The sequence below is a fragment of the Symphalangus syndactylus genome, chromosome 6, assembly GCF_028878055.3.
Source record: "Symphalangus syndactylus isolate Jambi chromosome 6, NHGRI_mSymSyn1-v2.1_pri, whole genome shotgun sequence".
NCBI classification, from domain to species: Eukaryota; Metazoa; Chordata; class Mammalia; order Primates; family Hylobatidae; genus Symphalangus; species Symphalangus syndactylus.
Genome location: NC_072428.2, coordinates 11,162,060 through 11,187,420, shown reverse-complemented (window position 1 = coordinate 11,187,420; position 25,361 = coordinate 11,162,060). Strand labels below are relative to the sequence as shown.

Below are 25,361 nucleotides of genomic sequence, written 5' to 3'. Positions count from 1 at the left end.
TCTTTGCCTGTCCCTTAACTGATACATCTAGCATCCAATCATAAATTACCAGGCATGGAGAAAAAAGTAGTTATATATGACTCATAATCAGGAGGAAAAAAACTGATTAATAAAAACCAGAAATGACAGAGCTGATAGAATTAGTCATCAAAGACTTCAAAACATTATAAATACTCAAAGATGTAAAGGAGAACATGAATACAATGAGGATAAAATGGAAGATATAAAACACAAAAAGACCCAAAGACCATATAGAGATGAAAAATACAAACTAAAATGAAAAGTACACGGAGTGGGATTAACAACAGATTACACATTACAGAAGAAAAGATCAGTCAACTTAAAAACAAAGCATTAGACACTATCCAAATTTAGCACAAAGAGGAAAAAGAATGAAAAAAATGAACAGAGCCTCAGTCTCCTGTGGAACAATGTCAGGGTACCTAACATAGGTAATTAGAGTCTCAGCCGGGGGATGGGGGTAGGGACAGAAAAAAATATTTGAAGAAAAAATGGCTAAAACTTTTCTAAATTTTTTTTATTTTATTTTATTTTTTCTGAGACAGAGTCTCGCTCTGCAGTGCAGTAGCCCTATCCCAGCTCACTGCAAACTCCACCTCCCAGGTTCAAACGATTATCCCGTCTCAATCTCATGAGTAACTGGAACTACAGGTGCATGCCACCATGCCCAGCTTTTTTTTTTTTTTTTTTTGTATTTTTAGTAGAGACGGGGCTTCACCATGTGGGCCAGGCTGGTCTTGAACTCTTAACCTCAAGCGATCTGCCCACCTCAGCCTCCCAAAGTGCTAAGATGACAGGCAAGAGCCACCGTGCCCAGCCAACTTTTCTACATTTGAAGAAAACTATAAACTCACAAATACAAAAAGCTCAACAAACCCCGAACAGGATAAAAATAAAGGAAAAACACACCAAAGAACATGATAATTAAAACTGCTGAAAATTAGTGATACAGAAAATATCTTTTTTTTTTTTTGAGATGGAGTTTCACTCTTGTTGCCCAGGCTGGAGTGCAATGGCACGATTTCAGCTCACCACAACCTCCTCCTCCCAGGTTCAAGCGATTCTCCTGCCTCAGCCTCCCAAGTAGCTGGGATTACAGGCATGACCCACCACGCCCGTCTAATTTTTGTATTTTTTAGTAGAGACGGGATTTCTCCATGTTGGTCAGGCTGGTCTCAAACTCCCGACCTCAGGTGATCTGCCCGCCTTGGCCTCTCAAAGTGCTGGGATTACAGGTGTAAGCCACTGCGCCCAGCTGCAGAGAAAATCTCAGGAGCAGCCAGTGAAAAGATATATAATGTGTAGATAAAAAAACAAGATGAGAATTATGATAGATACCTCATCAAAAACAATACAAGTCAGAAGACACTGAAGCAAAAATCCTTAAAGCACTGAAAGAAAAACTATCAACTTGAAATTCTAAATCCAGGGAAAATATCTTCTTAAAATTGAAGGCAAATACAAAGATTTTCAGACAAAACCTGGGAGACTTTATCATCAGGCACCCCACACTCCAAGAAATGTTAAATAAAGTTCTTCAGGAAGAAGGAAAGTGATACCAGGTGGAAATTTGGATCCACACAAAGGAATGAAGAGCACTCAACAATAAAAAGAAACAGATCACTGAAACATTCAACACCATGAATCTCAAGAGCCATCCTAAGTGAAAGAAGCCAGACACAAAAGACTACATAGTGTATGATCGCATTTATACAAAATTTTAGAAAAGGTAAAACTAAAGTGACAGAAAGCGGTTCAATGGTTGCCAAGGGCTGGGGATGGGGAAAGGAAAGGGCACAAAGGAATTATTTGGCTTGATAGAGATATTTTATCTTTTGAGTGTGGCAGTGATTACATAACTATACATTTGTGAAAAACTCATCAAACAGTATACTTTAAATGAATGAATTTTATTGTGTGCAGATGATGTGCCCCCAAAATTGACTATTTTGGAAAAAATAAAAATAAAAGACCACATATAATGCATTTGTTTTAAAAATTCATCACAGCTGGTCACAATGGCTTGTGCCTATAATCCCACGTAGTTAGGAAGCTGAGGCAGGAGGACTGCTTGAGGCTAGGAGTTCAAGATCAGCCTGGGCAATATAGCAAGACCTTGTCTCTTTAAAAAATCAAAATACATCACAACAACATAGAAGTTTAAAAGGAGGAACAGTGGCCTGGTGTGGTGGCTCACGCCTGTAATCTCAGCACTTTGGGAGGCCAAGGCCGGTGGCTCACAACCCGCTCAAGGAGTCAGGAGATCGAGACCATCCTGGCTAACACAGTGAAACCCCGTCTGTACTAAAAATGCAAAAAATTAGCCAGGTGTGGTGGCGGGCGCCTGTAGTCCCAGCTACTCGGGAGACTGAGGCAGGAGAATAGCTTGAACCCAGGAGGTGGAGGTTGCAGTGAGCTGAGATTGTGCCACTGCACTCCAGCCTGGGCAACAGAGGGAGACTCCGTCTCAAAAAAAAAAAAAAAAGAAGGGAATGTAATTAAAGTGTTTTAAGGTATTAAGTGTGTTTCCCAATAAAAGGATAAAGATATTGATTAACTTTAGACTCAGATAAACTGAGAAAGGAATCTGCAGTTTCTAAGGTTGCCTACTAAAGGAATAGAAACAGATATATAATTTTCTAATTAGTGGAGGGAAGAAAATATAATAGAAAAGAAATACTGAAAGAAAATGAGAGATGAAAAAGCATACAATGGATGAGAAAAGTAGGAAGCAAAAATCAGATGGCAGGTATAAATGCAAATACGTTAGTAATTGCAAGACATGTGTAAACTGAAAGAATAAGAAACCACACGAATAAGAAACCAAAGGAGGCTGGTGTTGCTATACTGACATTAGACAAAATAGATTTTGAGGCAAACAATACTATGGTCAGCAGGAACACTTTATAATGATAAAAGGTTCCGTTCACAAGAAATATACAATAACTTTAGATTTGCATGCACCTAAAATTACAGCCTCAACATGATACAGCAAAACATGGCAGGGATACATGGAGAAATAGATAAATCCACAGTCATGGTGTGAAATCTTTAACACATTTTCTCAGTAATCAAAGGAATAAACAGATTTTTTAAGACAGGAGAGACAGATTTTCAGTCAACATGTTAAACTTTACTGGATGGACATGAGCAGTCCTCTATACCCAATGGCTACAGAAGACACTTTCTTTTCAATCATTGTCCCCCAGCTTTAGTTGGGACATTGAGGCTCTAGGAAGATTACTGCTTGGTGCAGCAAGATGCAGTGAAACAAGATCTCAATTTGAGTCTCCTCTCACCTGAATCACTAATTTTCCACTTTTTCTGGATAGCTCTAAATGCCCCCTGCAACCCTTAGTGCAAATGTTCCTGTCCCCAAAGCCACACCCAGCATCTCAAAGCCAGTCCAAAGCCAGCGTGACATTGCTGAAGGCTGAGGTGTTATAAGGAATGAAGAAGGCAGGAAGCAATGCAGGACAAAGGCATTGTTGCCCACAGCCCAGCTGCTAGGGTTTGCCCGAGGAGGATGTCCGCAGACTTTCGGTGTGGTTGGCTGGCTGTTCCCAGACCCAGTCAAGGAAGCTGGAAGATCCAAGCTGAAGACAGCTCCAGAACATCCATCACTACATACCTTAGACAGTGGGCTCCCTGGGCCTTAAGAGGAAAACATTCTGAATTCCCCATGCTAAATACAGTCCTTTGTGGATGGAAAAGGAGCACCACAAATACAGATGCCTCAAAGGGGCAGAAAGGCCAAGTTCATTCGGCTTACTGGTGGTAGCTGGCAGCTGGCTTGGGCTACCCCAGGAGGCCATTTTTCCAGGAAGCTAGATGATCTTGGGAACGTGGTCAGAAAGTGGCAATTAACTCAGCCAACTTCTCCCTGAGGGTTGCTGATCCAACAGTGCCTGGAACCTGCAGGAATCTTCCTGTGGGTGGGTCAGCTTATCCCTAAGCTTAGTGGTCATTCTGTGGGCATTTCTGGCTGTCCATCACTTCTCTTCCCTAGTTAGCCGTTGCCTCTAGGCTTTCACTAATAAGGAGGTGACGCTGTCTGCTGTGCATTTTATTCAGGTGTAACTTTGGGCATTGGTAGCCTTTCAAATTAGGAGAGCTCACTAAAAAATGCATTCATTCAACAAACATTCATTAAGTTGTTATCATATTCCTGGCATCTTGCTAGGCACTGTGGGTAAAATGATGATGATAATGACGATGATGATTGCTAGCATTTATTGAGCACTCACTATGTGCCAAGCACCATTCTATGCATGTAAACGCATTACTTTACTCAGTCTTCCTAGTAGCCCTCTGAGGCAGGCTCGGAAAGCTTAAGTGCTATGCCCAGCATCACACAGCAAGTGGCAGAGATGCAACTGGAATCAGAATCACGCTTTACATCACAGAGTTTCCCAAGATGAATAAGACCCCATTCAATCAGAAGTCATCGGCAGGTGGCATCTCCAAGGAGCAGAAGGCGCAACTACAGGCAGGCAGGGTAGGCAGATGTTTCTAGGGAGTGCTTCAAAGCTCTGTGACGCTTGGGGATTGTCCCATGTGTCCCCTGCTCAGTAAGACTGTAGGCTCCCAGGCCAGCCAGATCTCTAACTTGGGCATTAGTCTCCCGGCTGCACCACACACAGACACGAAGCCCACCCTGCTGATGGCTGCAGCTCGACTCCCTGGTGAGCCCAAAGCCTGGCTACTTGCCCACGAGGACTTGATTCCAACCTGCTTTCCAGTGCTCAGGAGGCAAAAGCGTGTGTTTTGGTGTGTGAAGGTGCTTCCCCAACATCTTTTCCTTCCCCAGAAGTAAAGACATTCCCGCAGGGAGAAATCCTTCCCCAGCAAGTGCTTTTCCTGGGAGCAGGATGATTCAGGAAGGGCAGGTTTGTTCCTGCACAATACCCTCCAGGATGATAGGAAGTGGGGCCCAGTGAGTGCCCCAGAATCCCAGGGAAGTGTGGCCAGGAGGCAAGGAGAGGAACAAGGGTGAGCAGGTGGGAACACACAAACAGAGGAAGTCTGTGATGAAAAGAAATAACAGGACACAAGCCCAGACCCATGGGGTGAGAGGGGCCCTGAGTCTGGAGACAAGAGGAGGAAGTTATTCCTTAGGATCTAAGCCTTCAAGACATGAAACAAAGAAGCGGTGGGGGTGAGGCCTGTCCTGCCGACGTGGGGCTCTGACCACGATTTCCTGGCTAGAAAGAGGTGCCTCGGCATCCGCAGGGATAGTCACTGTGGAGGTGTGACTAACAGGAGGGGGAAGTGTGCTTCGTAAACTGTCAAATTCTAGACACGTGTTTGTTGGCTGTTATTCTCCTTCAGAGTGTCAGCCTTGGGAACTGTAACAAGCAGCAAGGGAGGTGATGGCATCATGACAAAGAAACACGAGAGCCAATGCTGATCTGTAGACTTAGAGTTGCTGTGGGGGAAGGATGTGGACTCTTGGAACAAAACTGAGCTCGGCCTCCTCTAAGTTGTGTGAAACAGCCTGTGAGGGCGTGTGCTGCTGCAGGTCTCATTCAGATTCCTTGGAGGCATTACCCACTCCCAAGTGAAGACCTTGGACAAGACAGCTCTTTTATCAGAGGGGGAACACCTGTTTTATTTATTCTTTTATCCATTCAATCACTGTTTATTGGACACCTATTTTGTGCTAGGTCCTGTAATAAAAAGTATGATTACAACTGTAGTAAACACTATAAAAGAGATATACAAGGTGCTCTAAGGGTCTATAATCCAGACATGTAAGGTATGTAGTCTGCTATATAAGGGCCTATCATCGGGATAATTGAACTAGTCTTGTAAAACCAAGGAAATGTTGATAACGAAGCTGAAATCCAAAGAGTAGGGAGATATCAACTGGGTAAAGAGGACACCAGGAACAACCCAGGTATAAGGAACAGTCTGTGCAAAGACCTGCAATGGGATAGAGAAAGACGTGTATCAGTTAGCTTTTATTCTGCACCAAGTCACTCCAAAACTTAGTGGCTTAAAACAACATCCTTTTATTTTATTTTATTTTATTTTATTTTTTTGAAACAGTCGCACTCTGTTGCCCAGGCTGGAGTGCGGTGATGCAACCTCAGCTCACTGCAGCCTCCACCTCCCCGGTTCAAGAGATTCTCCTGTCTCAGCCTCCCACTGGGATTACAGGTGTGCACCAGCACACCCAGCTAATTTTTATATTTTTAGTAGAGACAGGGTTTCACCACGTTGGTCAGGCAGGTCTCAAACTCCTGACCTCAGGTGATCCACCCCTCTCGACCTCCCAAAGTGCTGGGATTACAGGCATGAGCCACCGTGCCTGGCCTCATCCAGGCAATGTTGTAGCTCAGAAATTTGTCTGGGCTCAGCCAGATGGCTCCAATCCTCTGGGTTAGGTTGTGGCTGATCTCAGCTGGGGCTCACTCGTGCATCTTCAACAGCTGCCAAGTCAGTGAGGAACTGGCTGATCAATGGCTGGGGCTCCTCTTGGTGGGCTTTTCTTCTTCAGCAAGCTAACCTGGGCTTCCTGCACGTGGCAGTTGAAGGCTTCCAAGAGGCAGCAAGAAAGAGCACGCTCCAAAGCTCCAGTATTTTCATAGCTCTGCACTTGCTACTGTTCCACTGACCAGAGCAAGGCATGTGGCCTTTCCACATGGGAAGACACTGCTAAACAGTGTGGGTACAGGGAGGCATGAGCAAACTGGAGGCTGTAACCGCAACAATCTACCACTGTGTGTTCATGAAATCACCAGAAAGCAGGAAGGCTGGAGAGTGAAAAGTGGAGGGAACCGTGGTACTGGGTGAAGCTTGGGGTGGCAGGGGCTAGAATGTGCAGGCTTCAAACGGTGCTGGGAGAGTCTGGTCGTTATCCTGAAAGCAGGCAAGCTCTCTGGTTCCGGAATTTGTCCTGTGGGTATGGTCATAAAAACCAAATCCCTTGTGGGCTGAACTGCCCTTGGTGAACCGGCAAGCTTTCCAGGCTTGAGGAGCGGAGGGCGGGATCTGGTACATGGTCTGGCCCCACACACCCCTGCCCGAAGCCTGTGCAGTTATCAGTGACCCAGGCCTTCCTCACTCTGTGCCTTTGCACCACTTCTCCCTCAGCTTCTCCATAGGGCCAGCTCCTACATCCCCAGGAATCAATTCAGGCACCACCTCCTTAGGGAAGACCTCCCTGATTTCTCTAAGCTGGAAGACAGGTAGAATGAGACCATGAGGCCTCGCAAACCAGCATGTGTCTCATCACAGTGGCCTCGTGTTTTCCAGGACCAAGTTGGTATGGGGCCCAGCCCTGCCCTTGTGGGCAGAACACTTCACCCGGGCTCTCCCCATCTTTTTGCCTGTTTGCCTTCCACTAGACTGTGTTTCTTGAAGGAATGCCCATAATTCCAGTGCCTGCACGTACTTGAATGAATGAATGAATGAATGAATCCATCACTAAACAGGGCTTTCCTCTGAAAGCTCCAGCCAGCCTTATTAAAGTCTTCTGTTACGGCAGTTGAGGGGAGGGTTTCTCTCCAGCGAGGCCAAGATCTCCAGTGTCTCCCACTTCCAACCTGAAGCCCCTCACCCAGAGGAAAGGAGTCTCTGGCTCAGGGACAATCCACCGCAGGGCAGTCAGAGGTGAAGACAATTGTCCCAGCATCACTTACTATAAGAGGGGAAGGATCAGCCAGCTGTGGCCTTTAGAGCAGGCTTTCCCTGGGTATTGGAACAGCCAGCCAGGGGCACTGAGTGAGACCTACCTGGGCAATGATGCCACGAAGCCAACTGATGAGTCAACTTCCTCATCACACCCTGGAGAAGCAGCTCCTATGGATCACAGGCTGAGAAGAGCCCCAGGACCTGCCCACCAGTCCTGACAGAGGCCTTTCCAAGTCAGCTTCCTGGTCTTAAAGAATGACGGTGTAAATTAGCCTGCCTGTCTTGCACAGAAGAGAAACTGAATCTCAGGGAGATCAGCTTTGGACTCATCAGCCACCTTAACAGTTATGGCCACCCAGATAAAAGACTACATTTCCCAGCCTCCATTGCAGCTAAGAATGGCCATGTGGCCAGGCTGTAGCCAATTAGACATGAGTGAAAGTGATGTCTATAATTTTGAGGTTGTGCTCATACATGGCAGAGGTGTATCATCCTTTCCTGTTTTTCTCCTTCCTGCTGCCTAGGAAGCCATCTAGGACCACATAGCCATGGGCAACACCTTAGAAAGATGGAGCAACAACACAGAAAGAGGCAGGACCCTGAAATCTGGGCACATGACCTGGGAGCCACCATTCCAGACCTGAACAGCTTATGCCTTTTAAATGAGAGTGAAAGAAAATAGACTATCTAACCACCTCACACCCATTAGGGTGGCTAACTTTCAAAAAAGAAAGAAAATAACAAGAAGTGGTGAGGTTGTGGAAAAATTGAAAACCTTGAGCAGTGTTGGTGGGAATGTAAAATGGTTCAGCTACTGTGGAAAATAGTATGGCAGCTCCTCAAATGATTAAAAATTAAACTGCCACATGATCCAGCAATTCTATTTCTGGGGATATGCCCAAAGAATGGAAAGCAGGGTCTCAAGAGATAGTTGTACACCCATGTTCACAGCAGCATTACTGAAAGTAGCTAAGACATGGAAGCAACCCAAATGTTCATCTAGGGATGAACGGATAAGCAAAATATGGTATGTCCATACGGTGGAATATTACTCAGCCTTAAAAAGAAAGGAGATTTTGACATATGCTACAACATGGATGAACCTTGAGGACATTATGCTAAGTGAGATGAGCCAGTCATAAAAGGACAAATACTGTATGGTTCCACTTACAGGAGGTACTAGAGTAGTCAAATTCCTAGAGACAGAAAGCAGAATGGTGGTTTCCAGGTGCTGGAAGTGGGTGGGTAGGTGGAGAGTTTTTTGTTTAATGGGTACAGAGTTTCAGTTTTACGAAATGAACGAATTACAGAGCTGGATGGTGGCACACGTTGTGAATGTATTTAACGAATGGCACACCTTAAAAAGGTTAAGATGGTAAATTTTATATTCTGTTATTTTACCCCAATAAAATTTTTAAAAAAAGAAAATCACCTATCTTGATTAAGCCACTATTAGTTAAGGCATTTGCTAGAGCTGTTGAACTGTCTACATCCTCCTGACACATATAAAATAGCCCAGGACTGTTTCCTCAGGAAGCCCTTCTTCCAGTTGGCTAGGACCCCGGGGCTGCCTAATCACCACACACTCCATTGTCCCAGGACAACAAAGCTGTGACCTGCGGCCGCCCCAGGGGCAGGTTTTCTTGGAATAAGAGCTGGGGAAGTTGCCTGGAGGAACCTGCTAGATTGCCAAGGAAGGGAAGGGGAGTAAGCACAGCAGATTCTCTGCCAGTGTAGACACCAGTAAGCCTGTACCAGTTATTCAAATAGTCAAATACTTCCAGGTCTGTGGGTCAGCAGCCACTGCCCTGAGGCACCCCACCCCTTGAAGTTTCCCCGTCCCTGGCTATCCTAGATCCAGACCCACCAACTAAATGGGTAACATTTAGCACAAGAAGGGATTCCAGGATGTCATTCTTACCTCTAGCTACTCTGATTCAGCAAGCCATACCACTTGTTAAAGACTTTGAACATTATCCCTGGCTATAAGTTACCTGGTCTCAACTGACTGAAGGAAAAAAAAAACACGGCCGGGTGAGGTGGCTCAAGTCTGTAATCCCAGCACTTCGGGAGGCCGAGGCAGGAGGATTGCCTGAGCTCAGGAGTTCGAGACCAGCCTGGACAACACGGTGAAACCCCGTCTCTACTAAAATACAAAAAAAAAAAAAAAATTAGCCAGGTATGGCAGTGTGCACCTGTAGTCCCAGCCACTCGGGAGGCTGAGGCGGAGAATTGCTTGAACCTGGGAGGCAGAGGTTGCAGTGAGCCAGGATGGCACCATTGCACTCCAGCCTGGGCAACAGAGCGAGACTTCGTCTCAAAAAAAAAAAAAAAAAAAAAAAACCCTAAACTAAACTCAGTGTTGAGGGTGACAAGAGTTCTGAAAGACAGACTTGTCATTTAATTCCCACCCCCACCTCTCTCTTGCTGTCCTCCCCCAAAGCCAGGAACACCCAGATCCCGCTGAGGCCCTTTCAGAATGTCCCACAATCACACACAGAGATTATTGCACTCTTTTATTTACAGAAAACACAGATAAAGCATTTCAATTTCAATGTTCATTTAGCAAACTGATCCACTCTTTTTTTTTTGTTTTTGGCACAAAGAAATATCACAGATGGACCCCGAGATCAATCAGAAGCTCATAAGATTCATCAGTCATCACTGGTTCAGGGGCGGCCACGAGACTCAGACAGACAGACAGCATCACCACAGACTGGAAACAGAAACAGGTCCACGTTCACCTCACAGTAAAAACCTGCCTCACCGACAGGCAAGGGCGGGCAGGAGGGGGCAGTTTCGCTGCTCTAAGGGGGGAAATGGGCGTCAGGGGCAGGAGGCAGGGATGGGGAAATGATGGACACCATTCATAAATTAGAGACCAGTGGTCCTCTTGTTTGTATCCTCTTATCTTGAATAGTAAGACAGTGCAAAAACGAGATACCCGACCACTCACCCATTCAAAGGCTTGAGAAGTCGCCTCGCGGGTGCCCGTGTGCGTGTGTGGATGTGTAAGTGTGGTGCTTGTAAACATTGTCACCGTCCGCACAGAGACCCAACATCCGTGTGTCTGAATGGGGTGGGGTGGGGTGGGGGCGGGACCCCACTTCACGCGCCCTCTGCCCCAGTGATTCCCGTCCAAGACGTAGTGCAAATTTCAGAGACAAAAAAGGGGCAGAAGGGAGTGGGGTGAGCTGGGGGCAGGAAGGACACGAAGATGAGGTGGGAGAGGGAGGGGGAAATAAGGCAACAGTTAAAAACGGTCCATGTTATCAAAACCGACACCGTGCGCCTCCCGCCCCCACCCGCGCCGCCCGGGTCACGAGAAGGGGCGGAAGTCCCGCTCCTCCACCAGGCTGACCGAGGGGTTCTTCAGCTCCTCCTCCGAGGCGGCGATCTTGTAGCCCAGCTGGGCCAGCACCTGCTGGCAGGCGTTCTGGGCAAAGGCCACGATGTCGTAGGAGAGGCGGAAGCGCCACTTCTCGGCCGTGGCCGCCGAGTTTCGCACGGTGCCGTATTTGTGCTTGCCCAGGGTGGGGTCGCCCCGCGTGTTGTTCTGGATCCAGCGGGCCACGTGGCTGTCCAGCGGGATGCCCAGGAACCCGTAGATCTCCTCGGTCTTCTTCATAGGGTTCCGGGCCAGGTCCTCGTAGCGCACCAACATGTACTTGCCCTTGAGCCACGGTGGCCGCATGAGGCCGGTGGACACGGAGTTGGAGAAGTCCTCGCACACCGTGGTCAGCTGCGTCACGTCCAGGTTGTAGGGTTTCCTCCCGGTGCCGTACCAGAGCCGCCAGAGCCGGTACGTGTCGCGGAAGGTCTCGCTGCGCGAAGCCAGAATGCCGCGGGGGTCTCGGACCAGCTGGATGACCTTGAGGTTTAACCGCGGGTCTTCCACCAGAGCGCGCAGGTCGTTCACCTCGGGCACCCGCACCGTCTTGATGGCCACGTGGCTGCGCTCGCGGCACGCCTCGGCCGCCACGGTCAGGTTGAGTAGCCCGCACTTGCGCACACAGTCCCCCTCCTCCAGGACCAGGTCGGCGGGCCCCGGAGGGTCGCACACAGGCCGGGAGCAGAGGACCCGGCTGGCCCCGCGGCGGAAGATCCTGTCGGTGGTGTGGTTGACCGGTGGCGGCTTGATGTAGTTCTCCAGGAAGTAGAGGTCGCAGTCGTAGAGGCTCCGCAGGAGGTCGCGGCTGGCGCCCAGCATGACCCGCCGGTCGGCCGGGTTCTTGCCCTGGGTGAAGCGGGGGATGAGCGTGTTCTGGACGTGGTAGAGGGGCTCAAACAGGTAGAAGACGTCCAGGTGCTGGTTGAAGAGCTGGCCCACGAAGGAGGAGCCGCTGCGCGTGGTGGCCAGGATGAGGATGTGGGTCTTGCGGGAGAGGTTGTAGGCGAAGGTGGGGCTCTCCTCGCACAGTCGCTCGGCCAGCCCGGCCTCCGCCAGCCCGGGGCAGGTGTGAAAGGACTTGGCGGTGAAGGTGCGGATGGCCGTGTACTGGATGGCAATGGAGGCCAGGGCAAGGAGGAGGACGGCCTTCCAGGAACATTGCATGGCTGGGCACCTTCATGGGGCTGCTTCTCCACGGGGCGAGGTCTGCGGGCAAAGGCGGCCAGCGGTCAGGTGCCTCCACAGCGGGGGCACTGGCTTGTCCCTTGGAAGAGCCGGTCTCCAGGGGGCCCAGGGAAAGGCCCGGCTCCTGTCCACTGCTCACCACACACCCTGAAGACCTAAGCAGCTTCTACACTAGACTACCGTTCTCTGGGGGACTCCTGGGAGCTTTGGGGAGCTGAACAAACATTCCTTGCAGCCCAGGATTTAACCTGCAGACAGCTGCGGAAGCCTCCTATGGTGAGCTCTGAGTTCCTTAGAGGGGCCTCACGGGGCAAGAGCCTGGCTCCCCCTACTCCCACACTGAGGGAATGACCAGGGCCTGCCTCCAACAATGCCCCTCCCCACTGCCAGCGTCTCCCACCCCCAGGAGCTGGCGCCCAGTTCTCCAGGTGGTCCTCTTTCCTCTGTCCTCTGCCCATCCCTAGGGGAAAGAAGAGTCCCTATCAGATGCCTCCATCTGACCCCAATCCCCTGAGCGTGAAGGACCCCTGCAGACCATGGTCGGTGAGCTGCCAGCACGGCCAGGCAAGGTGGACAACTGTGTCAAGCCCCCTCCAACTCATGGATGCAGGTGACCACTCACTCCAGATGTAGACTTCTGGGGCTCGTGGGGTCTCTAAGAGTCTCTGGAGCAGAGACAGACGTCCAGGGTCTGCTGAAAGGCAACCCTTCCCAGCACCCAGGGTCTGCTCCTGGTCTCTAGGGACAAGGGTCCAGGCCATGGAGGTCACATAATCCCCACTGACATAGAGTGAACTGGCCTGCAAAGAAGATCTTAGGGAGTCAGAGGCCTCCACTCTTACCTCCTGTGTCCCCTCTGCCCGCAGAAAGGGGACTGGGGAGGGACCATGGAGAAGCAGAAAGAGCCAGTGGGGCTGCTGAGAGTCCGGGGCCAGGAGCCCACCTGAGCATCCTGCAGGCACCCTCTCTGGAGGCTGGCTCAGCTACCAGACCTGAGTGGGGGCTGGGGCTGCTCCTGGGGAGAATACAGGAGGGCTCAACCACTTACCAAAGAGGGACTGCTCCAAGCTGGGGAGTCCACAGCCACCAGCGTCTCCAGGCCCAGCTGGCAGTCCCAGCCAGTGCGGCAGCCCTGTGGCCAGCAGACTGCAAGAGACAGGGAGGGGAAGGGCTCAGAAGGTGGAGCTGGGGTCTCAGTGCCCCCTCCGCACTCCTTCCCTTCTGTGTCCTGTGCCTCACAGTCTGCCCCGAGGGCCAGGCAATGAGGGCTCCGCCTGCTCTCCAGATCCATCCCTGACTCAGCGCCCCAGCCAACCCAGTACCATCTCTAATCCACTGAGTGTGGTCCTCTGAGTCCTGGACTGTATCCCACTCCTGTCACCTTCCTTGCCCACCCCACCACATTCTTCTAATAAACCGCAGTCCCTCTGCTCACACCAGAACCCAGCAGGCAGGGAGGCTGGCAAGGTTCTGCATTTTAAATCCATGAAATAATCCTAACCCTTTAAAATTTAACTTGTGCAGCGATTCCCCAGGAAGCGGGTTAGCAGAAGTCGGCAAGGGCAGGGGGGCTTACCCCGGCCTCCAGGTCGAAAGGGCGCCTCGGGGATGCAGCTGGGGAGAGAGCCTTCTTCCAACCACACCGAAGTGACACCAGCTACCTGAAACTCAAAGCGAAAGTGGACCAGGGAGCATTCCTGACCTTGATGCACCTCACAGAGTCTGAATTAAAACACCAAGATCGCCACATGATCTCAGTTAACATTTTTGCGCCAAGCCCCTTCCCTGCATCAGCTCGTGTCCTTCTAGCAAGAACCAGATGTGGAAGCCAATATCTGCCCACTTCACAGGAGAGAAAGCCAAGGCACAGAGGTAGAGGAACCGGCCTGAGCTCACAGGCCTGCTTTAACCCCCATCTGGTAGGTTCTCCAGAGTCCAGTTCTTTCCCTCTAAGGAGATTTGGCTTCCTGTTCCTCCAGTTTAAACATATTTGGCCTTCAAACATGCATGCCATTACTGGCCCCAGCCCATTTGTGAATCAGCATGATGGGGACTGGGCAGGCAGATACTTCTGAGACTTAGAGCATGTTCCTCCCCTTTGCTGTCTGGTCCTGTGGATCTGTTGGTTCACAGCTGATAGGGTGAACTCACGTGCTTTGTGAAGATTCTTCCCACACCCCACTATTTGACATGACTCCTTTGGGAGTGGGTGAGTGGATCCTCATTTCCCAAACCTGCAGTTCTGCCTGGCTCAGCTCACCCAACTTCTAGCACCGTGTTATTCCCTATAAGACTCTCGGAGGCCAGGGTCCTCACTCCCACCGTTCAGATGCAGAAATCAAGTCGTGTTTTAAATATGAAATTTCACTTCTTTGGGAATCAGTACCAGATCACCAAGTGGCAGTCAAGAGAGAAAGGGGCACAGTTCAGTCTTAGGAACTTCTCAACGTGATCAGAGAAAAACCACAATCCCGACCACACTGCATCCCACCCTGACCTCATCCCATAGTGGCAGAAGATGCTGGCCTCCATCATGGGGCTGGGCCAGGTATCCAGGGAGAAAAGCCCCTCTACGTTAAACCTGACTCCCCTGCGAGTGCAGGCCTGCTCTGCCCCAGTGCCCCATGGTGAATGTGAATGGTTTTCAAGAAACAGACAGGGAATGTCATCAATAATAGTGCCAGGTCATATTTTTAAATTATTCAGGAGTCTGTTCTTTGGCTGCAGCGTCATTTCATTTGGATGCGCTTCCTTTGTATTTATTCACAGACATCTATCAGAACTCCTGTATGTGCCAGGCACTGTTCTAGATGCTGTGGGTCAAATAATACCAAGGAAGGCAAGCACTTGCTGGGCATTCACAGTGTTCCTCCCAGGCACATGCTTCTTTCACAGCCGTCAGCTCATCGCACCCTTGTGCCGGCTCTATGAAGTTGATACTGTCACAACCCCATTTTGCAGATAAGGAAGCTGAGGCCCCTCAAGGTTAGATAACTTCCCCAAACTCACACCCATAATAAGGAGCCAGGATTCCAGCCCGGGCAATGTGCTAGGAAGTCCACATTCAAATCCTTTTCCCTAATTCCATTCATATTACACCCTCCTTGGTCCTCATCAAGACAGGAAACAGAATCCTTAAGGAGTCTTCACTTAATTCTGGGGTTCCAATTCCAAAAGCAGAACTCACCCTAGGGTTTTATTTAAAGAGGAACATCTTGCCATCTTGCTGGGGAGGGGGCCGTTTAAGTTTCTTCCCCCAACTCTTCCTCCACCCAGAGAAACTTAAGGCCAGGACTGGAAGCTGCTGCTTTGCTAATAAATCAGAAGTCACTGAAGCAGCTGGATGTTATAAATCCCTAAGACGGCGAGACTCGGCCTCACAAGGTGCGGCCTGGACACCAAGGAGGGGCATGTGTTTGAAGGCCCAGCCACAGGCCATTCCCTTGTACCCCCGGGGAGGGCAAAGCCAGGGCATGGGAACAGGAAGATGGGGGAAGTCCAGCCCTCCTGGAAATGCCCCCACTCTCCCAGCCTGGCAGAGCTGGGCCCGGGGCTGGCCAAGTGTCCTTGGTATGCTAAAGGCATCTGCCCTGGAAACCAGAGGTCCTGGGGCCAGGTCCTGTTGTACCCAAGGGAGCCTTAGCCACTACAAAAGACTCCTCAATGCCCTCATCCTCCAAGCCAGACTGTGGCCCCCAGAGCCCATCCCTAGGCTTCTAGCAACCTCTGGCCTGGCCTCCCTCTACCTCTGCGTAGTAAAAATCCAAGCAAACCTTGGACACAGGAGACCAGGATCTATCATTTCTGTTAGAAAGCAGGCAAGTTGGTGAGCTTTCACTCCCAGGAGAAAGCTCAGATTTCATTATCAGCGAACTTGAGATGAGGGCACAGACTGGGAGGCAGGGAACAGCTCTGTATTGGAGAACTGGAATTCACAGTAAGAGCTCACCCCCCGAACCATGCCTACCTGGATCTGTCACTCAGCAGGTGTGTGGGCCTGGGTGATTCACCAGCTGTCCCTGAGCCTCAGTTTCCCCATCCATAAAGTGGGCACAGCTACAGTCGTGCTGGTAAGAATTGAAGGTCTTAAAGCATTTAGTCAATGCCAGGCATATAGACACAACCCAGCCTCTGACACCAGCCCTGCTGATCCCAGCTCAGCCACTTACTGGCTGAGAGATCTTGGCTAGCTTTCTTCATCTCTCTGGGCCTCTGTGTTCGCACATGCAAAAATGGGGATAATTATAACAAGGCTGTTGTGAGGACTAATTAGTGAGTGCAGTGCCTGGCGCAGCGTAAGCACTCACTAAATGTCAATTAATATCATCATCGCTAAATGTCTGGTTTGCTTTTTGTCTCAGGAAAGGGCCTAGAACAAATCATCCTGCAGCCCACGGGGTCTGGCTTTGCCCACCGCCCCTTCTTCCTGCAGCTCCTCTCCCGGCCTGGGAACTTCTTCCTGCTGAGCCACCGCAGTGGCTTTCCTGCTGCCGTCTAGTGACCACATCCTGCGGTGCAGCCTCGTAGTCCCGTCGTCGCTGCTGTATTCAGAATTCTGGGGCTGTTGGCTACAACCTGATGTGAGGATGTAGCCAGTGGGAGGTGACGTTGCAAGATGCAGTGAGGTGTGAGGATGGCACGCCCACCCGGGCTGCGGCCTGTGCTCCGTGCACCCCCACCCTAGTCGCACCGAGAGAGCCCAGCAGCAACAGGCAGCCTCGCCTTCTCCCCAGGGCCTCTCCCGCTCATCTCATGGTGCTCTGGCAGGGAAGGAGCACAGACTTGAATGTCACAGGCAGGACTGGCCCACACAGCCTCTGCCTTTCCCTAGGTGGGTGACCTTGGACTCAGCCTCTGGCCTCTCTGTGCCTCGGTTACGCCATAGATCCCGTGATGACTGAAGGGCCTCCCAGCTCTAACCCTGGTGTTCTCTATAATCCCAGGAAGGCCCCAGACTTCATTCTCAGGCACAGTTGGGGCCACCCACACAGCAGACAGGGGGACCCTCCATTGGGAGTGGGAAAAACCCAGTCACCTTCCAGGAAGATTCTAGGGCTGGGCATCTCTGTCTCGCACCTCGGCCTGATCTGTGGCAGCGCCAGGGGGTGGGGGCCCTAGAACCTAGGGGTGCTGCCTTCTGCCAAGTGAGCCCCTATCTCTTGCTATACAGAAACCCCACGAAACACAGGGCTGAGGCCTTGTTTCACCTTTTCTGGGCCACAGAACTTCGAACCACAATCCCTCCCCTTAGAAATGCCATTAGTGCCCACAATTTTACACACACAATTGAGAGGTTCCCTGAACCTCTGAAAGCCCATGCGTGGGCACCCCACTCTTTCCTAGAAGCTTAACCCCTTCGTTATTAACATGTACAGGGAATTGTCTTTCCAACCGACTATATCAGAGAAGCCTCCTCAGACATGAATATACTGATAGAAACAGTCACCCAGCGTATATAAGTTTCAAAAGCTAGAGCCAGAAAACACGTGTGTAATAGTACACCACCTTTTCAGATTTGTTTAAGGAGGCGGACATGTATATTTGTATATATGCATAAACAATCACTGAAAGAGCTTGCTCTGAACTAGTAACGGGAGATGCCCCAGAGTGAGGGGGACTGGAGGAGACTGGGGTGGGAGGAGACACCGTTTACACTGAGCTTTTTGATTCAGTTTGAGTTTATTAATTTTGGGGGACACAGTGAAGCCACTCCATGTAGGAAGTAGAGGGGTGATTGATGACAGGGTGCGGTACTGAAAATCAGCCCTGGCATCTCACTGTGCCTCCCACCCTCCCCCCCGGGCACTGCCAGCCAGCTCTCCCCGCCCCCATTTCCAAGGCACCAGGGTCAAAGGCACTGCTTCTCCACCAGAAATGGGCTTTGTCTGCTCAGGTGGGCCACTAAGGACAGTAGGCAGCTGGGGACTGCTGAGATACAGGGCCGGAGCTGAAATAAAGCTGGATTTCAGAGGGGGCCTGGGGCTGTCAGAGCAGCTGAGCTCTGGGATGGGGAAATGACTCTTCTCCCAGACATTTCTCCCTAAAAAGCTACTGTGAAGCCCTGGGGGATGAAGAAGCAGCACAGTGAGGGTGGGGCAAGAACCTGAACATCGTCCTTCTGGACAAACTCAGGAGCCATGATGAATGGGGCCCCAAGGCTCTGGGGTCCCAAGAACTGGGGCAAGGGACAAGGGAGTGGGACAGGGAGGAAGGAGCTGGCAAACAGGCCTCTAGGATGGGGACTGCAGAGGGGAAATGCTTACTCCCTGGCTCTGACGTAGCCAGCACTAATCCACCATAAATGTTTGTGTAGTTAAGGCTAAAACGCATAAAACAGCAAGGTGTTTTTCTTCCTAAGGAAAATGAGGTGATGAAAATGAGGCAAGGCAAGGGGAAAACAAGAGTATCAGAGTCTGAAAGAACCAGAGGCCTCAAGACTTTGTACCTGAGAAATCCAAAGACGAGTTTCATGGGCTAGTGTCCTAGAGCATCCTTCCATGTGGGCAGTATGCCAACACACAATCCAACCAGGGCAACCTTCCAGGGGGGTGAGCTGCTGGGGTCCAGAGTCGGCCTCTGTGATCTAGGTCAGCCAAGGGGACCCCTTCTCTTTGGGGTCACGCCCACCTCAACTTGAAACACTGTGAGGTCTATGGACCCTCTCTCCAGAACCTGGACCACCACAAACATGGTACTTGTGAACAATCCCTGGAGTCCCTGGGCCCCACAGGCAGAACCACTACATTTTCTGAGCACCTCCAGTGGGGACAAGCTCTCACAGTCATGGTTTCCAAGACAAGCACCTGGAGAGCAATTGGGCTACCGATTTTTCACCGTCAGCAGGGCTGCCCAGCTGCCTCTTACGAGCCCTGGTGTCTCCAGGGCAGAGCGCTCCAATGTCCACATGATACCCACGGATGTCTCAAGCCTCCTGGAGAAGGTACCCACAAGCATTCAAGGAGGCAGTCGGGGGGTAGTTAGGCACCCCAGCTGTGGGGCCACAGAGGCCTGGATTTGAATCCGACTGCTGTTGCCTTATAGCTATGAGGCCTTGTGTGAGGCACTTAACCTCTGTAGGCCTCACTTGTCCTTATGTAGGAAATGAGAGAAACGATCACAGAATCTTTCTAATATTTGGGCAGTGAGACAGAAGGCCAATGGATGCCCACAGCTTAACGCAGTGCTAGGCACAGAGCAAATGCTTATTGAGAGCCATGACCATGATTTTTATGGACTACTAAATGCACAAAGGGGCACCATTGGCCTGGAAATGTTTTTAAAAGTTAAAACAGATGCCACAGCCTGCTCCACTGAAGCGCCAGCAGCCTGCGTGGTTGGAGACCCTGACTGTTGTGGCTGCAGAGACCTTGTCTGGGGTAAGGAGGGCACCTCACATCCTGCTGTGGAGGGTGGGAGTGGGAGGGGGGTGGTCCCAGGCCCGACCTGAGGGGAAAGTTTTCCCCAGCAGTGGGGAGAGTGACTGACCTCCTGGCCACAACACAAGGCCCCAGTGTGCCCAGCTCCTCTGGGGGAGGGATGAGTCAGAAGGTCCCGGTTCCCTGTCTCAGGCCAGTCCTGGTACAGCCTGGCCTGAGGTAGGCGGGACTCTATAGCCCTGACACTGGGCGGAAAAGCCCCGGTTTCCTGTCCCCCGCCCCACCGAGAAGCCACAGCCAGAGCTGGAATAGTACCGAGGCCCCACCTCCTGGACACCGGGGCTCCGGCCCATCCTCCCAGCTTCAAGGATGGGAAACATCAACAGGAGCTGGAACTCAGGCAGCTGCTGCTGGCCAGGCTGGGAGAGGGGCCCGCCTGTCTCTGGATCCAGGAGTCTCCAGCCTGGGCCACCTGCACATTAAGCCTGGCTGGCCCCGTGGGGACGAGGACTGCGGGTGGAGAATGAATAGGACCCTGAGCCTTGAGACTGTCACGTGGGATGGAGGAGGCTGCCGACGTGGATACTCAGAGGTGATCACAGACCTGGCTCCCGTCAGGGGATGCATCCCACAGGCCAGGGGCCACTGCCACCTTGCACAGACAAGGAGCAGCGAGGCTCAGCAAGTGTGGGAACTTGTTCAAGCACGCACAGTTAGTCTGTGGTGGCGCTACGATTCAGACTCGGCTCTAAAGAATCCCAAGCCCTGGCCCTAATCACAGAGCTAAAACCCCCAGGCCACACCCAAGAGCATCACCCAGCCAGAGGGAGGGAGAGGGAGCACCAGGGCCAAGGTTGCCACCAGGGTCCCAGGACACATTGGTGCCGATCTCGATCACAGCATTCACCCCCCACCCAGATATTGGTGCATCTGATACCTACTGGCCATCCCCCAGGGTCAGGTCCCTGGGGCATCCACTGGTGGGGATTGGGGGCTGCCAATGAGGCCCTTCCTGGTTGGTTCCCCTGGCATACTGATAGGTGTGTGCCATCTCACCACTTCCCAGAGGGTTCTCCCTCCCCGGCTGAATGACAAGAATGAAAATGATCCCAAGTGGGTGTGGACATGGGACTGCTGCACCTGATAGGCAGAAGTCCAAACACACTGTGCTCCCCACTCAGTGACTCCGGGTCTGGGCTAGCCAAGCAGTGAGAGCTTTGAGTGCTTTTATGACCAGGGAGCCCAGGAATGCCCAAATCCTATGCCACCAAAAAGACACCAAAGAATGTCTTTATTACCATCTGGCCTGAAACAGTCTGGAATGGGGCATCGGGTTTGGGCTCTCCGCCCAGTTGAGGCTTCCCTGCTCTCTAAGCCCAAAGCTTATCACCAGCCCACAGCTGGTCCCAAGGATGCCCCTGGGCCAGGATGCCAGTGAGGCTCACCCTGTCACCCCTCTTCGCTGGGTGAAGAGTGTTAGGAGGGGCCACAGCTCCATCCACGGGGCATATGGCCAACCAGATGAGTGTCTCTGCCTGCCATCAACAGGGATCTCCACTGTAGAACACAATGGCGGCTGCTCATATACAGTGGCGGCCTAGCACCATGGTATGACCCTTTGAGGCCTCACCTCATTGAATCCTCTCCACATGCCTAGGGGTAAGAACTACCGCTGAATCAATTTCACAGGTGAGGGACTGAGGTTCAGAGAGGTTAAGAGGTTTGTTCATGCAACTCAGAAGTGGCAGGAAGAGAATGAACGGATTTCGGGCTGTGGGGGTTATATGTGAGGTTCATATGCGAGTGAGGTCTTCACCTCTCCAAAGCTTTCCCTAAAGGCTTCCCTTCCATCCCCACTCTGACCTCCTAAAATGTGCAAATCACTCCATTCAGCTTTGTTGACCCTTTTTGTGTGTCTTAAATGGCTAGGAGCAGCATAACAGCATAAACAGAGAGTGAAACCCAGACCTTGAGTCCTGGGCAGCCTTAACCCTTTCTGATTCTCAGGTAGTCAGGTGAAGGGAGGCCACACTCCTCTCCCAGGGCAGGAGAGGGGCTTAAATGGCATCTGGCATATAAAGCTGTTAGCATAGTGACTGGCACACAGTAATCTCTCAATCAGTGGTACCTTCAGATGTCTGCAGCAGGCTCGTCTGTCTGTTTCACCTGCCCTGCAGAATCCTTGAAGGAGAGCACCAGCCCCCCTCCATCTCCCTCCCCTAGCTCTCTCCTATCCCTCCTCCCCAAGTGCCCAGCTTGGGGCCCCCACACAAAATGCAGGGACTCAGTGAGTCCTAAACAACTCACTGACACTGGCAGAAACTTGGGAGAAAAGAAGCCACGCCTTCTTCCCCAACCCTGAGAAGGAGACAGCATTCCTGACAATTCCCAGCCCACCCACCGCCTTCCAGCTCTAATCAAGGAGCAAACACAAAGAGGGAATCTCTAAACATTTAGAAAACGCGGGAACCCTGTGCCCCCATGCGGCACCGTGGGGATTTATAAAGAACAAATCATGCCTGACAAACTTGATAGCTTTCTTGATAGAATTACAAGACGGGTAGATGAAGGAAATGCAGGCAGGGTAATATATCTTGATTTTTAGCAAAGCATTTGATACAGCGCCTCGAGTAATCTTACAAAATTAATTCAAACAGACTTGGCCCTAAGCACTTGTCATAGGGCATAATAGCAGGAGGGGGGCAGGTCTCAAGGGCCCCGGGTGGAGGAAGCAAGCCCAGAGGAAGGGGCTGGAGGGCCGTGAATCTGGGAATGGGGGCAGGGCTGCCAAGCCTCAGCATTGGGTCAGATTTTATCTAACATCTTCATTAATGATCCTGAGAGAGGGAGTAAACAGTCCGTTAATGAAATTTGCAGAGGATATTACATTGGAAGGTGTTGTGAACACCAATGAGGACAGCAAAGCAGTCCAGAGAGACCTGCCGGGGGTAGAACCTTGGCAGGAACCTGAGAGCTGGCAAGGGGTGTCCATGGGGGTGCCGGGCAGCAGCTGGGGCTGCTTGGAGAGCCAGCAAGAAGGGAAGGGCATCCCCAGGGCTGGTGTGTAGCTGAGAGAGGCTACAACTAGCTTGGGCTCTGGCCATACAAGCAAACCCCAGAAATCTCAGTTTTCCCATCTGTGAAATAGAAGGAAGGGTCGGCAGCTAAAGAGCAGGCTTTGCAGCTCTGACAGCTGGTTGCGATGGGCATGGGATGTCTTTATGGAGCCTGGAGCTGAAGCCCATCTTACAGGAGGGGAGAAGGGAGCCCTGCCAAAGAGCAGGGAACCTGAGGGCCATGGAGGGGAGGGCTGCAGTGAGAGAGATGGGCTGGTAAGGGAGACCGGCTAAGGCATCAGTGGCACTCAGGATCTCCCCTAGCTGCACTCCTCAATGCTGCTGAGGCAGGCACTGGGGCGGGGAGCCCCTTATCCTGCCCCAGCAGGCAGGACAATAACAGATCAGCAGCTGCTCACGCTGGAGCCCCAAGCCTGTCCAGACTCTCAGGGCATGCTGGGAACACTTGAGCACTAGAGGTTCTAACTTGGGATTAGGAGAGTGAGCAGGATCTGTTACCTTTCTGAACAGCTCCCTGTCCCTCTCTGGCTGATCAAGAGGGAGACAGATGCTTCTCCAGCCAGATGAACCAGCCTCTCTAGGATCAGGGACAGTGGCCTGCCCCACCCCAACCCCTTCACTCTGTCACAGAGGGCCACCATCTCTGCCTGGACCTCTTCTGCTCCTCTCCATCTGCCTCAACCCCTAGGGGCTCCAGGGCCGACCCCTCCCTTTAGCGGGAAGGCTGAGGCAGGAAGCTGCCGGTCCGTCTGGATTTACTCCCACAAGGCTCCTAGACAGGTAGGGTCTGAACAAAACCCAGGGCTGCCTAGCACTGTGCCAGGCCCTCAGGAACCTGAAACAAATGCTCTGTAGAAAAAAATGGCAGGCTGCTTCTCGCTGGGGAGAGGCTGTTTCAAAGCAGGAGGCCAGCCCAGCTAGATGTCAGGACCACCTGCTGAGACCCAGGGTAAGGATCTAGGTGAACATGCTTGGGGACTTTCTTCCAATGTCCTGACTTAATTCCTAGGAATGATGCTTTGGAACACTTACTATGGCACCATTCTAAGTATGTCTCATATATTACTGCATTTGACCTTCACAACAATGCTATCAGGTCGGTGTTATTTTCTCCACTTACAGAGGGGAAAACTGAGGCAGGGAGAGGTAGCCATGAGCCCAGGCACCTAGCCAGAAGGTCCATGGGAGAAGCAGCGGCCTGCCAAGCGTCACAGCAGCAGCTGAGCAGCATCCAATGGCGGGACCCCAGTGGGTGGGGAGAGGCAGCCCCTGACAGGGAGGCCAGAGCCTTGCCCACCCCTCACAGTCCCCACCGAAGGGAGCTGGTCCAAGTCCTGCCACACTTGTGGAGCCTGGTTTTACTATATGTTTCCCTTCTCCCCCACCACAGCCGCTACACTGAGTCCTCTGAACAAGTCTGTTTCCATGGAAACCATACAGTGACTCAGGGCTTCGGGACCTTCTCTGAACCAGATTATGAATATCAAATGCTCCCTCCCCACACCAATGCAGAGTGGAGTTGGGAAAGTAAAGAGAGATCCACAGCGGCCAAGGGAGGGAGACAGAGGGGTAGGCAAGGGGAATCCAGTAGGGCATGAACCTGGCCCCCCAGGGAGGGCCTGGCACTTGGGCCCCTCCTGCAGACTCAGTGGAACACAGAGGTACTCCTCCTCCGATGCGGCCTGACACACACCCCTCTATCAGTGCCGTCAGCAACACCCTTGCCCAGGAGCTAGGGCCCTGTCGACAAGGGTTGGGGGGAGAGTGGTCAGGGGGATACATCCCTCTCCCAGCAGGGGCCTGTGACTCGCAGAGATGGCTCAGGGGCCAGGACAGAGGGAAGTTTGACTTTGGATGTTGGGGAGGAAACCTCTGGCCAAAAGCATTGCAACTACTCAGCAAAGAAGGAGATTTGGATTTTAGGGAAAATGCGTTTCTGCTTTGAGATGGGGAAGCCGGGTATTGAGTGAAGGGGGCTGGGGGTGGCACCTGGCCATGATTTTGAAGACCCAGCAGAGTTTGGGGGATGATTAGCAGAGACTTGCTCTCCCTGGTGCCCCTCCCCTCCCCACCCCATCACTGTGAGGCATCCTGGGCTAGGGCTGCTCACCGCCAGGATGAGGGACTGGCAACAGGAAAATCAAAGGTGCCGTGCCAGGCTCCTGGCCTCCTGCAGGGGTTCAAGGCCCAAGGGCAAATCCACCCATTCCTTTCCCCAGCAGCTCCCTAAAGACCCGGTAGGGAGGGGAACGGAATAGGTTGGAAGCCTGATACCTCCCTGGTGAATGCGATGTGTGAGTCATGACGGTAAAAGCACTTTGAAAAAGAAACAGGGTCATCATGATGCCTGGAAGTGTCCCCACTGCTGAGGACAGGAGCCTGGGAACTGCCTGCCCAGGTAAGGTCTCTGCCTGAGACGGCAGGCCCCACCGCAAGGGGCTGAGGAACCTCTGGAGGTAGACAGCTGGCCCGCTGGTTCCCACCTGCTTGCCTCTGACGTCCCTGTGCTGGTCAAAGCAGCTTCCTCCCAGCCAGGGTGCCTGACTCCTGCGCCCAGGCCTGCCCCCAGCTCCTCCCACCCCTCCAGAAGATGCTGGACTGAATTCCTGTCCTTGACTGGACAGCCACCTCCCCTGCCCCAGCCTCCAGCTCCCTGTCAATGGCCCAAGCCCG

General features: G+C 51.8%; 1 protein-coding gene across 5 annotated transcripts in view; it reads right to left on the bottom strand.

Moving 5' to 3' along the window:
- Positions 1–10,162: 10,162 nt before the first annotated feature.
- Positions 10,163–25,361, bottom strand: part of CHST1 (carbohydrate sulfotransferase 1) — a 112,144-nt gene continuing 96,945 nt past the window's right edge. For 3 of the 5 annotated variants that reach the window (XM_063640956.1, XM_055281808.2, XM_063640958.1), the window contains 3 exons: positions 13,812–13,896; positions 13,284–13,381; positions 10,163–12,256 (listed from right to left, as the gene is read on the bottom strand). In XM_063640956.1, coding sequence (XP_063497026.1) covers positions 10,979–12,214 — 1,236 coding nt within the window. In that variant the 5' untranslated portion in view covers positions 12,215–12,256; positions 13,284–13,381; positions 13,812–13,896 and the 3' untranslated portion in view covers positions 10,163–10,978. The other 2 variants (XM_063640957.1, XM_055281809.2) reach the window with 2 other exon arrangements.